The sequence below is a fragment of the Camelus bactrianus genome, chromosome 7, assembly GCF_048773025.1.
Source record: "Camelus bactrianus isolate YW-2024 breed Bactrian camel chromosome 7, ASM4877302v1, whole genome shotgun sequence".
NCBI classification, from domain to species: domain Eukaryota; kingdom Metazoa; phylum Chordata; class Mammalia; order Artiodactyla; family Camelidae; genus Camelus; species Camelus bactrianus.
Window position 1 is genome coordinate 40,224,950 of NC_133545.1, and position 14,821 is coordinate 40,239,770.

The following is a 14,821-nucleotide window of genomic DNA, read 5'->3' on the forward strand; positions in this document are numbered from 1 at the left end:
ATAAACGGTTCCCTCAATTCTGACTGGGGACCCTCTAGAGTCATTCTTTGGTCCAGGTTGGAGACTGCACCCCCCAGTTTGTTCCCAATGTCATGCAGTGGGACATCAACAGGATCACTCAGACTGGTTTTTCACAAGCGTGGACAAGCTCAGTGACCACCACCCAAGCCCCTAACGATGCAGGGAGTTTGAGACTATGGGACAAACTAGTATCTGCCAGCCTGTATTCATTCTCTCTTCCAGCTTTCCTCAAGGGTACATGACATCCCCAGCCTTGAAGTGTGGCATGTGATTAACTGTTGCCCAGTGAGATATAGGTGGATGTGAGGCTTCTTCTTAAAAGAAAATAAACTAGGAGAAGGGATCTTCTGCCTTCTCTCACATCCTCCTACATCCGGTGACATCCAGACCTCCAGGAGCCATCTGGGACTGTGAGGTGACTTTGAGACTGAAAGTCACATGCTGAGGATGGAGGAGCTGAGAGGGAGAAGCGTGAATCCTTACAGAGAGCGTACAGCCTCCATACCAGTTCTGGAATGCCTGCCTCTGGCCTCCTTTAATGTGAGAAAAATTAACTTCTACCTTATGTAAGTCACCTTTTATTGGGATTTTCCTCTTATAGCTCACTGAACTCGATCCTAGGTGGTTCAGAGATGGTCTTATACTTACTTTGATTGAAAATAAATGGACTGTATTTTTATGGGATGACTTTCTATTGGACATTCCTGCTTCCTGTCCTTAGACAGTGGTCTGGGAAGAAGCACCAATCCAAGCTCATGCTGCTGATGTTCCTGCTTGTCCTCACCACCCCCCCACCCCGGCTGTTAGTTAATCATTGTCAAACCCCAAGGTTCACAAAAAGGAGTTGTGATGCCCGGCTGGTGTCCTCAGCTAGGATGTCTAGAGCAACGGCTCCTAAAATGTTGTCTGCAGATCCCCAGTAGCAGCACCTGGGAACTGTTTAGAACCAAATGATCATGCCCTCCCTCAGACTTAGATCAGAAATTCTGGGGGTGGGCCAGCAACCTGTATTTTAACAACCCCTCGAGTGATTCTGATGTATCCTAAAGCTTGAGAACCAATGGGTACCCAAGAGGAATTGCTCACACTACCAGGAGCCAAGAGCCTCATCAGGAAAGGTTGAAGGCTTTCTTTTGTGAGGCTTGAGAGAAAAGAGGGCTGGAATCATTGGTGAGTTTGGAGGAATGGATAGAGGACACAGGATTTAATTAGTGTTCATAAGGACTAAGTCGTTAGATGCCAGGAAATCCAAGTCTAAAATGGAATTCAAGCCTCTCCATTTACTTTTGGTTCTTTATCTTTGCTTCGTGAGTGTGACCTCTCAGAATGAAACGTATGAAACCTCAATTTATCATGGTCACATCAATGAGATTATTTTTCTAAGCACAGGGAAGTCGTCTGTGTGAGCATAGTCTGACACCCAAGATTAATGTTCACCCTTTGAGAGTAGGTTCCATTTCAGAAGGACCTCAAGATACCTGCTAAATGAGTCATGTGACATAGCCTGATAATTCCCCTGCAGACTGAAAGCAGAGATGGGCCTGGAGAGGAAAGAGCCGGGGTGATCTCAGGAAGCAGAGGCAGGCAGCCTCCCAGCTGGGGAACAACCCCACGAGATATGCGGGAGCTTTCAGTGCGTGGTCTGTCTGGCTGCAGGGCTCACGTGCAGCTGGGCTGGGATTCATCAGAGTGGCCCCCCTGAACCCCGGACAGAGCTGGCTCTGCAATTGTGGTGGCCCTCAGGCCTGTGGGGGCAGGCATTATTCTTTCAGTAGTTTTTAATACTGCTGTTAATTCTAGAAATTCTCCAGACACATGAACCTGACCTCCCAAAGGTAAAACCCAGGAAGGTCAAATTTCCAGCCTCACGGCAGCTAGAATACAGCCAATCTGACAGACTCATGCGAGACTGATTCAGAGGCGAGCAACTAGAGGAAAGAGGCTGCACGTGGAGTCAGACTTGCTGGGGACAATGACAGCAAAGCTCTCTGCTTTCAAAAACGGTAATTGTGAGGCGGAGTCTCTGGCACAGAAGAGACACTGCCCCAGTCAACAGCTTTGTCTTCAGTTCCATGGCATGATATGGCTTGAGACACCTTTTCTGGTTTCTCCAGCCTCAAGAGAATTCTGTGAGCTGCCCAACATCTTTTTTCCTAAACTCCTTTTCTGATTTATCAGCCAAAATGATCTTCTGTTGCTAGTAACAAAAAATTCTGAATAATCTAAAAATGGGCATTGAAAGTTGTAAAATCAATAGACCCTCAAGGAAATGGGTGTTACCTGGAATCAGTTATCTGGTCTGGTGGGGGCTGATGGCTCTGAGTATCCAGAAGCATTGGGGGATGGGATGCTGGCAGCCTGTCGTTACCTGTGGAATGAAATGTTCACCGCAGGCAGGCTTTGGGGATATCTGATGGCCACGCTCATAAAATAATGAAGTACTGTGAGGTGAGCTGCTGCCACTTCTAGGAACCCAAAACACCCAAGTGACCTCGATTCCACTGAGGCTGCATGATCCTTGAGGGTCCTTTTGAGGCCAGGACTTTGCTCTTCCAAGTCCATTCTAAGCTCACTCAGGCCCATTCGCATACTTCTCCATTGAACTCTAAAGGGCCACAGAGCCTTGTAGACTGGATTACTCTGGGGGACCAGATTTCCTCCCCCTCCACCGCCTCTCCTCCCTGCCCTCCACTCCTGCCAAGTTACAGCCACCAGGGAAAACGGTAAGACATTTATTGAGTCATCTACAGCAGTTTCACATCCTTAAAATCCCGGACAAGGGTGTGAGCACAGCACTGACGGCCACAGCGGTAGCAGGAGCTCTGTGGGGCTTTTCTTTATCGTGGGAGATGAAACCCAGGCGGGCCCGGCTCCCACAGCGAGCCTGGAGCCACTTCTGGGATGCCAGGGGCCTCCCCACTCCAGCCCTCACAGGGGCAAAGCTACAGAAGACAGACATAAGACAAGACGCACATGGCCAAGCAGACACATCCCAGGACGTCAAGTTCAGGGAAAGGAGAATGATGGGCGCACAGCCCACTTGAGGGATGTCCCAGATCCTTGAAGGGTTCCCATGGGGGTAACGTGGAAACACTGACATCACCCACAAGGAAGTCGCCCCGTTCTAACCCAAGAACAATCAATCAACTGACGGGTAAACCTGGAATTCTGTGTCCATCAGAGCCCACTGGACTTCCCCTTCCCCCTTAGTGCTGGTGGTTTTACAAATGGGGCAAAGGTTAACCCAGGAGGGCTCAAAGCAGTTGACAGCAGTTGACAGACCCCTTTCCGGGGTCCTCACCCCAGGAATCAGCTCACATCTATATCGTTTTCAAAGTTCTTTCCCATACAAGAGCATCTCACCTCACTCTCACCCCTGGCCTGCGGGCAGGCCTTAACCCATGTCCTCCCATTTCTCAGATTCAGAAGCGGAGGCCTGGAGAGGTTCAGCCCTGAGCACAGAGCAGGTGGTGAAGCCCAGGCGAGAACGCGGTTCTCCCACATCACACCGACGCCACTGTTCCTCCTGCAGCCTGGAGTCCTGACAACTTCCGTAGCCAGAGCCCCTCTCCTGCACAAAGCTGAAGGTTTTCTGTTCGGAAGCATTAGTGGGGGTCTTGTTCTGGTTCATGCACAGGACTGGACGCTCATCGGCCCACCTCCTCCTTCAGGTTTGTAAAGATACTGAATTCTGACATGGCGCAGCCACTGCGCTAAGCCCTCCTGTGAGCGCTTCCCCATTAGCCCAGCGGGGAGGTCTGACCTGCAGCTCTCCAAGCGTCCTCCCGGCTCTAGTACTCCGTGAGTCTCCCCAAAGATCGATGAAGAAGGGGTCCAAACCAAACAGCATGTCAGTGGCCAAGCTGGGAGACGGCCAGGCCTCCCGCTCCCTGCTCAGGGCTCCTCCAGCAGGCGTCCACGGCCACTGCGGCCAAGAGGAGTTTATGATGACAAAGCACTTGCTGCTTTCACTGTGGAGTAGCCTTGAGGCGATCAAGGGCACTCACTGAATTACAAAGAAAGGCTCTTCTAGCTTTCCTTCTGGGAAGGGGGAGGGTCAGATGGAGGAGGTGAGTCATGCCCTTGGTGGGTGATGATGGACTTTGGGGTATTTCAAGCCTTGGGCTGGGCTCCAGGTCCCTGGCTCTATTCCCCAGAGAAGCCAGTTCAGGGAGGGGTACGGTCAGAGAAATAATCACTGCAGGCCACTGGATGTGCCAAGGACGGTCACGGAGCTGCCCACTGAGACAGAGAATGTGGCCTGGCCTCAGACAAGCTGGGGACCACCAGAGAACCCCTGAGCACCCCGATTCCCACACTCCCAGCCCTCACAGGCTTCCTGGAGGCCTCAGCACCCATGACTTGGAGTTCCATTTCCCCAGGGGCTGGAGTCTCTCTCTTGACACTGTGTGTTCCATGTCATGACAGAGGATGAGAGATTTCTTTACTCCAAGGGAAACTCAGCCTCCCCTGGGTGAGTCTTATCCTTTAGGATTGCATGGAACAAAGACAAGCCCCTTTCAGAGACATGGAGTCTGAGAACTCTGCTCCTCTCCAGCCTCACCATTCCTCAGGCCCTCAACCCCTCCTTGCTCAATGTGATTTCTTACCCGTTCCTGGTTAGGGCAAACAGCGCAGTCCTTGCCTAGGGCCCATTCCCAGTGGATGGCTGGTGTTCAGATGAGAATTCCAGAGATACGATGGGCTATACAAACAATTTAGTCTTATTGCCCATTCTATAGATTTGAAAACAAAGGGTCAGAGAGGGAAGGGCTTCACCCAGATCCCATGCTATCCCCTCACTGCCTGTGATCCTGAAGGACAGCTGCCTAACCTCCTGAAACATTCAAAATACATTGGGGGTGTCTGCTCACAAGGCTGGTAACAGCTCATTCGGAGAGAAAAGCAAATCCACAGGAACCTGGAACCTCTACGAGGACGCAGGCCCGGGGCTCAGGTGTCAGCATGGCATGGGGGTTCAGGGTGGGTTTTGTTTTTTGCTATTTTGTGATGACACGGCTATAAAATCAAAGCCTCTCCTTCCATGGTGAAGCAGACCTGCTGGTGGGCGCAAGGATGAAAATTAAGGTCCATTCTCAGGGGACCACTCCTAGGCTCTGGGGGTGGCTGCTGCCCACCCTGCTCCGGCTGGGACACGGCTGGGTCTGCACATCGTGCCCAAGGCACCTGTCCAACTGTCCCTGAACTGATCCTTCCCTCCAGCTTCCACTGTAGCGTCCACATGGGAGAGACAGATGTTCTACTTCTGAGAAAGGGAACATGCACAGTGCTGCCCCCCTCTCCACACAAAAACAAACAAAGGCACTGCTGAACCTTAGATGACACATGTAACGATGATGCGCACCCTTTTACCTGCCTTGGCTTTGAACTGGAGAACTCCCAAAGCACAGAGCTCAAGAAGCATCACAAATGGGGAAGCTGAAGCCCAGACTACGGAGCGCTATGACCAGTCTCAGCAGTCCGAGCTCCACTGGGGCAGATTCTGTCTCTAAATCCCAGCCCGTGGCTCCTTCCAAGCAGCTCAGGCCCCCCACCAGTGTCCAAAGTCCAGGAGACACCCCGTCAGGTAACACACATGGCTCCCAGCCGGAGGGGAGGGGAGCAGAGGCAGGCGCAGGACAGAAGGGCCACCACACGCCCCGTGGCCAGCGTGCCCAGGGAAGGGCAAGCAGGCCCTGTTCTCCCTGTGGCTCAGCTGAGCCCGGGGGTCCACAGTGCTTCACTGGGACATGGGGCTGGTCTCTAAACTGAGCACTGAGCCCTCCTCCCATCACTTCGAAGGCCTCTTCAAGAACAGGTCCCCACGTCCCCGGGGCCTCTTCCTTTTTATAAAACCAAGCAAAGCAACATTCTTCCTGCCCCCAAACTCTCCACATGTTCCAGAACATGACCACAAAACAAGCCCACAAATATACATGGACAGGAACACCACATGCTGACACTGAATGAGGCAGGCCCCACACGCAGGCCGTGGCCCGCAAGTACTTTCCTCCACCTTCCCTGAACCTGGTTCTGCCCCATTTCAAATTCTTAGGCTATGGGCGAGCAACTTGTGGCTGGGCAGCCAGGACAGGAGTCGGGGTGCAGCCACTCCCCCATCAGCAGTTTCTGCTAACAGGCATGGCAGGTGTGGCTTCCCCTCCCAAACCCTAGGACATCCCAGCATCCATGCTGACTCAATGTCAAGCACACAGAGAAAGTCTTTGCAGAGGTCTCAGAGAGTTCTCAGTAGCTGAGCCCAAGGAGTTGGGGGCCAGAGCTCCTCACTGTCCATGGGAACAGGGGGTGAAGGGGAGCCCTGGGCCCTGGACGTGGGCACATGGAGGTGTAAGATGCTTCAGGATTCACTGATATCACAGGAAGGCGGCTGGTTCATCGGAGTCATGGCTTTGACTTCAGGGGAAATGGGAAGAGGGTGGGCTCCGGGGCTCTATGTGGTAGGTGTGGTTGGGAAGCAGTATCTCTGAGGCGTCCATCTCTCAACCTTCTGCAGCTGATGCCTCGGGGCCAGAGGGGCAGAAGGGAGGCTACCAGATGAACCCTGCCCACGTGGAGTCAGGGGTAACATAATGGAAATGGTGAAGGTCTTCTTCCATGGGTCCCTCCAAACTCTTTCCATCTCCGTTCCAATCACATCCACATTTCTGGCTCTTGGCAATTTTTCTTGGGCCACATGAAAAGCACCGGGGCTTTCTCTGACCTTAGCCCCAGACCCAATCTGAGGTCTCTGATTGGAAGAGCCCTGGAGCTGTCCCACTGTCCCGATACCCAGAAGCTGGGCAACTGGACACCAACATGTTGGGTGAGCATGGGTCTGGCCTGCACTGAAAACCTCTCTGGCCATCCAAGCTGGACCTCTGATGGCCTAAGGGACCAGGCCAGCCCTGAAAAGGGCCCCAGAGGGGAGAGCCGGCTCAAGGAGTCCACACTGAGAGTCAGACACTGCAAGGGGGTGCTGTCAGGCAGGCCCCACCCCAAATCCCCCAAAGCAAGGTCATCAGTCTCTGCTCACAAGGCCTCCCACCCAGGGTCAGGGGATCACTGAGGCTGGTGGACAGGGGGCACGATGGCGCTGAGGATCTGCCTGAGGTGAGCAGGGACACTGGGTGAAGGGGTAGGGATGGGACAACTTTTCCAAAATTAAGGAGTATTTACATGTCTGGGGTCAGGGCCCAGGGGCCCATGGTGATGGCGCCAGTGCCAAAACGGGGAGGGGAGATACCCATCTGTGCCCTGCATCCTTCTCCCCCCTCGGGGGGCCCAATTCCAGCCCAGGGCCTGCCCGGAGGGAGAGAAGAGGCCCAACATGCGTGGGCCAGCGCCCGCCCGCAGCCCCGGCCTGTGCGCGGAGCAGAGGAGGGGGCGGGGGGCTCAGGTGGCCAGGTTGTCCGCCGGGAGGCCAGACATACGGATCTGGGAGCTGCTCTTGCTCAGGATGGAGAGCTGGGTGCCCCCGTTCACCCCGCTGCTGGCCAGGGACGGGTGCCGGTGCTTGAAGTCCATGGTGAAGTAGCGGTTCACCTTCCAGCTCCGCCACTTCCGCTTGATCTCCGCCTGCACCTGCGGGAGGGACGTGGGCGTCACTGCTGGATGGATGCCCTCTCACGCCTCACCCACCTGCCTGGGTGCCCTGGGGCTTTTTCCAGGTGGGCACTGCCACCTCCCACACCCCCTCTCCCCGGCTCTGCCGAAATTGCCGCTTGCAGCCCTGGAGGTCACCCGAGGGAAAGGGAGGCCCCTGAGGAGCTGACCGTGGCCCCGTCCCAAGTCACTGTCTGAGCAAGGCCTCTAATGGCATCTCGTGGCCCACGGGCCTCCGCTTCTGGCTCTCAGTGTCCTACAGGCAGAGACTAGCTCAGGCGGTCTTTGAAGCAGGCCCTTAGGGCAGATAGGTCACGGCCAGAAGCCCGGCCCTTGCTGCCCACAAGAGTGGCTGCAGAAGACAATCACCTGGAGAGCTTTAACCCCCGGATGCCCAGACTGTACCCCAGAACCATTACATCCAAACCTCGGGGGTGACGCACCCATGTGTTTTAAAGCTTCCTGGGGATTCCAATATGCTGTTAAGGATGAGAATCACTGAATAAAGCACTCTTCTGGGTGAACACACCCCCCTGTTGCCCACAGCAGTACGTGCGGGGCGTGCCCAGTTTCAGTGCCCATGCGCCCAGCCCCTCGTCCAGCACCTTTGTGCAGTGCCGGCAACCCCTCCCACCACAGGCCCTGGCAAGCTCCTTGTACTCCCTCTCAGCTCTCCCAGCTGCTCCCTGCAGGGCTGTCTGCCTCTCCTTATCTATCCTCATCTGACCCTTGTGTAGGTTGTCTGAGACAATCTTCTATTTCTCAGATGCAAAAAGGGGAGGAGCCACAGGGTCAGGCAGCCACCACCCTAGCATTTGATGCAGTGAGTTCTAAGCCATCCACCCATTCAGCCCTTGCTCCCATCTCAGCACCTCTGTTCTGTGCTCTGTTCAAAAGCACCACCTTAAAAGGCTAGCACAGGAGAACCGAAGACCACAGCTCCAGAAATGGAGCATCACTAGAAGGTTCCACGCCTCTCCCCAGGGTCTCTCCAAATCTCCACAGTCCGCATTCTACAGGGGATGGGTTTGGGCAGGCAGGCTGACCTGCTGGTGGCGGTGCTGAACTTCAGGCAGCTCCCCACTCAGCATCCCTGCCCATCACAGCCTCAGGAACTGGAGGTGCCATTTCCTGTGCCCTGTCCTTCCTCATTTTCAATTCGTCTTTACTAAGGTGTGTCTTACGGAGAAAACCCCCCCAGGAGGGACTGCGCTCAGCAGTTGATGCCTTTACAGGTGGAGCCCCTCGCTAATGGCCTCAGCTGCACAGCAGGCAAAGGGGGACAGATTCTGGCACGGGGGAGGCTGTCAGGAGACCCCAGCACGGCTGCCGTCCTCCTTCTGTAGGTGCTGGGAGTCTGGCAGAGCCCTGGTCTGGAGGATAGACCTGAGTGGCCAGCAGGCCACGCCTCTATCTGTTTCCCAGTAAGCCACACCTCCACCATTACAGAGGCCAGGATCTTACCTCTCCATTCAGAAAACAGTACAGAACAGCCACCACAAAGCCCTAGGGAGAGAGAACAAACAAAACCTGAGAATGCTAGCAAGGAACCTCCCACACGGGGTGTGTGGGAGGCAGCGGGAGCTGGGAGTGACACCAGGAAGCAGGGAAATAAGATGATCTGGATGTGGGCATCTGTCTGGGAACCTGGGGGAAGATGGGGAAAGTTCTGCTCCACCAAGATGGCCACATTCATGAAGTCAAGTGGCGGGTGTGGAGTTCCCTCCCAACCACAGCCCTGGCTTCGGATTGCACATTCCCTCAGTCAAATTCTTCTTGTCCCCAAAGGTCAGCTCTAACCCACTTTCATGCCCCAGAATGTTCCCTGAGCTTCTCAAACAGCCTGCAGGGTAGCACTTCTCCAGGACAGAAGAGACCTGTCTTTATCCACCACCACCTCCCCACTCCCGCCTCCCTCAGCCAGACACCCATGCTCACAGATCACACAAAACACCACGTAAGTGCCTGGCACATAGTAGGTGTTTCTTCTACACATGTTCTTTACTTGTATTCTGTGCATTTAGAATTCCTGTGCTTAGACAGGAACCCCTTTTGCCTGAACAGGCAAAATGGCTTTGAATTAAAAAGTGGGGAGGGAGAGAGTCAACTCAGACACACAGTGTAACTTTCTGACTGTCAAGGTCAAATCCTCCTCCAAACAGTTGGGTTAGGGAGAGGTGCTCTGTCCTGGGGACACTCAAGGGTCACCTCTGCCTTCACAGACCCACTCCTGCACCCATCTGTTCACTTACTCTCTATGCATCCCGGCACTGACTCACTCCTTCACTCACTCCTTTACAGCCCCATCTACTTACTCCTTCATGCATGAGTCACTAGTCCTCCTGCTCGGTCACTCCCTCGATCATTTATTTACATATCTGTTTGTTCATCCCCCTGTTCAGCTCATTCAGCTCCCTGTGACCAGGTCCTGTGCTGGGGACCCCAGCTCGGGTAAGACAGAGCTCCCAGCACTCATGGGATGCGTGGTCTACAGGCTGAAGTCAGGATGTGCACAAAGAGGTCTCGTGAGGGTGATGATGAGGGCGGAGAGCTGCCATCTCTGATCGCAGAAGGGAGGTCTGGCTCAGGACACCCAGACACAGTAACCAGAAGACATCAGTGTGTCTTCTCATTGGAGCCCAGAGGGTAGACAGCAGAAAGGGCTCTCCCAGCTCCCTTCTAGTCTCTACTATTATCCCAGAGACGGAAACGCGGAGTCTAGGTTAAAGATGTGTCTGGAACCACCAACAAGGTAGAGGCCAGGGCCTGGTTCCCCAAGAGTCCTGCCCTCCACACGCCCCACACCCACCTGGAAGGAGCCCAGCCCCAGCTCAAACACGAGTCTCTCCCTCTTGCTGACGTTCTCCGGGGAGAAGGCGAAGACGGTATAGTGGATTCCAAACAGTGGAATGAGCAGCAGGGTGGACCGGGCGAGCCGTCTGTCGGGAGAGAGTGAGACATCTGCTCTGGGGGCCGCCAGGGCTGGGGGCCAGAGCCATGGAGGGCAGAGAACTCCAGTCCCAGCCCCCTACTCTCCTCCAAAGCCGGGGACCCTGTCCATGGACCCCCTCAGGGTTCTCTCCCAGTGCACGGGCCTGGGAGAGATGGTGGCTGACAGAGCCCAGGCTTCCAGAACTCCCTGGGAACTTCCCCCAGGCTGCAGGTGCCCATCCCTCTAGGACACACAGAGCCTTGTAGATGAGCACATGTGAGTAGGTGATTTACATGGGCCTCTTTTGGGAGGTGCGAAACTCTTGGGAAAAGTGAAGTTGGGGCAAAACACTGGGATAGGATTTGGAAGAACAACATAATGTGTCCTCAAACAAAACAAACATTCTCTTGCTCTGAAAGGAAGCTCTCTGTTCCTGGAAAGAGCAGCCTCTAGGGGGCCACAGAGACAGTTAGCTTTCCTAAGCCTGGGGCTAGCCAGGGACCCTCGTGGAGAGTGATGGGGAGGTGCTGATGACAGGGAGGCAGGTGGGGTGCAGCGGGTAGATCACAGAAGGAGAGACTTGGGAGGGATCCCAAGAAGGACTGACTGACTCTGGGCATATAGTCACCATCGAGCAGAGGAACCTGCCACGCGGGAAACCATAAGAGGGAGAGAAGGCTGTCTGCTCGGGTCAGGGTGGAATGGGGAGGGGAGAAATGGCCCAAGGGACCTTGGCATGCCCTGAGAGGCCAGCTCTTCAGGGGTTCCTCTGCTTGCTCCCACAGAAGCCACGGAAAGACATCAAGAGTAGGCACCATGGCACACGTTCTTCTAGGTCCTGCTCTGTTGGGGGCAGGGGGACTCCCAGAGGGTCTCCAAGAGTGGGGCCCCACCTTCGCCCACCCCTGCAGTCTGCCCCCTGGGCACTCTGAGAGGGGAAGCAAGCAAGAGGTTCAGCCTCACCCTCTCCCGGCAGAGCTCAGTCCAACGGGGTGGAGAGCTGGTGTGGGGGTGGCTGCTTGATTTGGGGCAGTTACAACATGTGCCCCTCCCTGTCCCCCATCCCAGCCTTTCTGGAAGAGAATGTTCTGTTGAATGTGGGGGCTCCAGGTTTCAGGAGAAGCAGAAGCCACAGAGGGCCTCAAATGAGTGAGGTCCTTGGCTTTCCGGTGTCTACTCAGAGGCATAGGAATTGGGGTGGCGGGGGGAGCAGGGGAGGGGACGTGGAGGACAGGGAAGGAATAGCCAGGGAGACCTTCAGGTGGACCAAGGCCAGCTCCAGAAGGAAGAAGCCTGTCGAGTGCCAGTGCCCCTTGATTCTCCCCCTGCTCACAGGCAGCCGGTTCTGTAGGACCCCAGGAGTCCCTGAACCAAAACTGGTGCCTAAAGGATCCAAGTGGGTCCCACTCAGAGCCCAGACACAGTCCTGGAGTGGTCCAGCCTCCCATCCTTCCTCTCATCTGTCTGTCCTCCCTCAGACGTGGCTCTGAAGGCAGGCGTGGTGCCTCACTTATCTCTGTTACCTGCCCTAGCCAGCACAGGCCAGGCCCAGGGCTCACACTCGGAAAGCGCACGTGCGCGAAGGGATAAACAGAGCATATGAGCCCGATATGAACGCCTTGGAGCCCTTAATGCTGAGCGTGACCTGGGAGCCCGGGTCCTGTTCACCTCCGGGCACCCAGAGCCACATGCCAGAGGGCAGCAGGGAGCGTTGGCAGAAGAATGGAAGTCTGAATAGAAAAGGAAAGTGGCCTGGAAATGCAGGCCCATTGACATCGTGGGGGGCCCTCTGTGATCCTGCCGAAAAGGGGTTACTTTAAAAGAGCAGCTTAACTGAAGGAGCTGCAGATGGAAGGCAGCCCGGGGACATGCCTGTGGTCCCTGCCCTCCTCCCTCTTTGCCTCATCTCTCCCAGATGGCCTGTTTCCAGGGACCTGTCCCTGCAATTTGAAAAATACCCTGGAAACCAAAAGGCCAAACCTCTCCAGTGGATGGGACAGGCTCAGTATGTAAGAAACACAACCTTCCAGGCCCTTCCCAGCCCCAGGCAGATCATAGCAAATGCAGCAGGGCATCCTACAGGGCAGTCCTAGGGCAATGCCTTCCCTCCCTGGCGGCCCTACAGCGGCCTTGGAATAACCACGGTTTCCTGCTAGAGACCCAGGGCATCCCCATGACTACTTTTGGTAGGCAGGGCAGTGGAGGCAGATGAAGAAGTCACCAGGGCCCAGAGTTCTGGGACCTCTGTCCTTCAGAGCCGATGGTAAGCCTCGGATTGGGGACCCTTGTGAGCCTTGGGATCTTTCTTTGAGGAATCACGGACTCGCCCTATGATCTGATTAACTCAGAGAGACAGTGACCCAGGGCCTTAGCCTCTGTCCTTTTGACCCGAGAAGACATCAATGGGCAGAAGAGGCCTAAAAAGTACCAAGAAGAGTTTCCAATGGTCAGAGCCGCCCAAATGACAGTGGGCTCCCCTACTTTACACGGATGTCCAAATTGAGGCTGAGGCTCTAGTTAGAGATGCTCCAGGACCTAGTGCTTAGAACTGCCTGGGTTCAAATCTTCATCCTGCCAACTACGTGGCCTTGAGTGTCATTTCACCTCCCAGCATTTCAGTTCTCTCACCTGTAAAATGAGGGTAATACAAGTACCCACCGCACAGGGTTCCCGAGGGGAGGAAGTCACTCAGCACGTGAAGGCGAGAGAGGTGCACAGGGTGAGGGTCCTGCCCCGGCAGGGGGACAGTCTAAATGAACTCAAGCTCCAGGCCCTTAGCGGTAGCAAAGACTGGAGCCCACAGAAGTGGGCGGGGGCGGGTTGGGGAGGACGACGCTTTGTGGCAGCAGCCCCAGAGGCTTCAAAGCTGCTTTCTCCTCAGCTCCAGCCAAGCGCCAACTGCTCCCGCAACGGCCACAGCCCCATCCCCACAACTTCCCCTCCCGCCCCGGGCCATGAGCTTGCAGAGAACTCACAAGACACACAGATGTCCACATGCAACAGCCGGGGAAGGGCTGGGGGCTGGAGGCCCAGGCTCGCTCTCCGCTCTCCTGCAGCCTGGGCGGCGGTGGCAGCATGCGTCCCCCTCCCGTCCAGGTCACCCGGCCACAGCCACGCCACGCACACTTACAGAGTAATGGTGGACAGTTCTGACATCTTGCAAGAGTGCTGCTGAGCCCGCTGTGGCTGGCAGTAGCATTTCTGCACGCAGCTGCTGGGTGTGACAAGATCGGCACTTCTGTCAGCCGGGGGCATTGGGCAATGAAGAAACTGAGATGGCATGAGAGCAACGTGGCTCATGAGGAGGGCAGAGAGGCCAAGGGTGTGGAGGCAGGGCCAGGGGGTGAGGTAGAGGAGGAGGAGGAGGAAGCCGAGGGCCGAGACACAGTCAGCTCCGGACACAGAAATACACGCCCCTTACATGTACACGTGTGTGCACAGGCACACATGCACAAGAGCACTCACACTGGGAGACCGACAGGTAGGAGGGGGTTCAGAGGGAACACAGGTGTTCAGAAGATGAGGCCTGGCTGGTTCCCATGCAGGACCAGGAGCTGTCTCCAGGGTCAGCTCCAGGCTTAGAGCATGGCCTTGCCGGAGCTCGCTCAGTGAGATGGGCAGCTGGAAACTCATTTCATGGACCTCACACTGGCCCAGACCGGGCAGGCCAAACCCAGAATCAGGCCAGTTCTGGGTTTGCTTGAGAAAACCAGCTTGAGTGTCCACTGGTCCTCCCCCTCTACACCTCTCCCTCTTCCGCCTGGACCTTCCCCTGTCTGAGCCCCCAGGCACGTCCGTGTGGGCCTAAGGGGGAGCAGAGATAGGGTGGAAGGAGCAGGTTGTTAATTAGTCTGACCTGTGCTATCCAATGTGACGGACACCACGCATCTGCCACGTGAATTAAAATTAAATGAAAAATCCTCCTCCTTGGTCGCCCAAGCTACACTGCAAGGACTCAACATCCACAGACAGTTAGTGGGTCCCACGCTGGATGGCACAGATCTGGGGCACAGCCATCACTGCCAGGAGGTCTACTGCACAGCACTGGCTCGACTTCTAGATAAAAGTTCAACGGGCAGGGGCTGAAGGCTGAGAGGGCACCTTTTGAACCCTGCCCCACTGCCTGAAGGAAACACGGCATCTTAAGGAGCCGTTCACAGGTGGGCCTAGGAAGCCCGTCCAGCTCTGCCTCCCACCGCGTGAGGCACAGAGTGCCTGCCTCCTCAGAGAGGTCTCAGGCTGAATTTCCATCTCTTCTAGCCTCCC

At 55.5% G+C, this 14,821-nt stretch overlaps 1 protein-coding gene across 8 annotated transcripts in view; it reads right to left on the reverse strand.

Moving 5' to 3' along the window:
* Positions 1–2,737: 2,737 nt before the first annotated feature.
* The window catches only part of ADCYAP1R1 (ADCYAP receptor type I), a 56,433-nt gene continuing 44,349 nt past the window's right edge, over positions 2,738–14,821 (reverse strand). For 3 of the 8 annotated variants that reach the window (XM_074367277.1, XM_074367276.1, XM_074367280.1), the window contains 4 exons: positions 13,686–13,769; positions 10,433–10,562; positions 9,088–9,129; positions 2,738–7,602 (listed from right to left, as the gene is read on the reverse strand). In XM_074367277.1, the coding sequence (XP_074223378.1) occupies positions 7,414–7,602; positions 9,088–9,129; positions 10,433–10,562; positions 13,686–13,769 (445 nt within the window). In that variant the 3' untranslated portion in view covers positions 2,738–7,413. Of the gene's footprint in view, positions 7,603–9,087; positions 9,130–10,432; positions 10,563–13,685; positions 13,770–14,821 lie in introns of those variants that run through there. The other 5 variants (XM_074367278.1, XM_074367281.1, XM_074367279.1 and 2 more) reach the window with 3 other exon arrangements.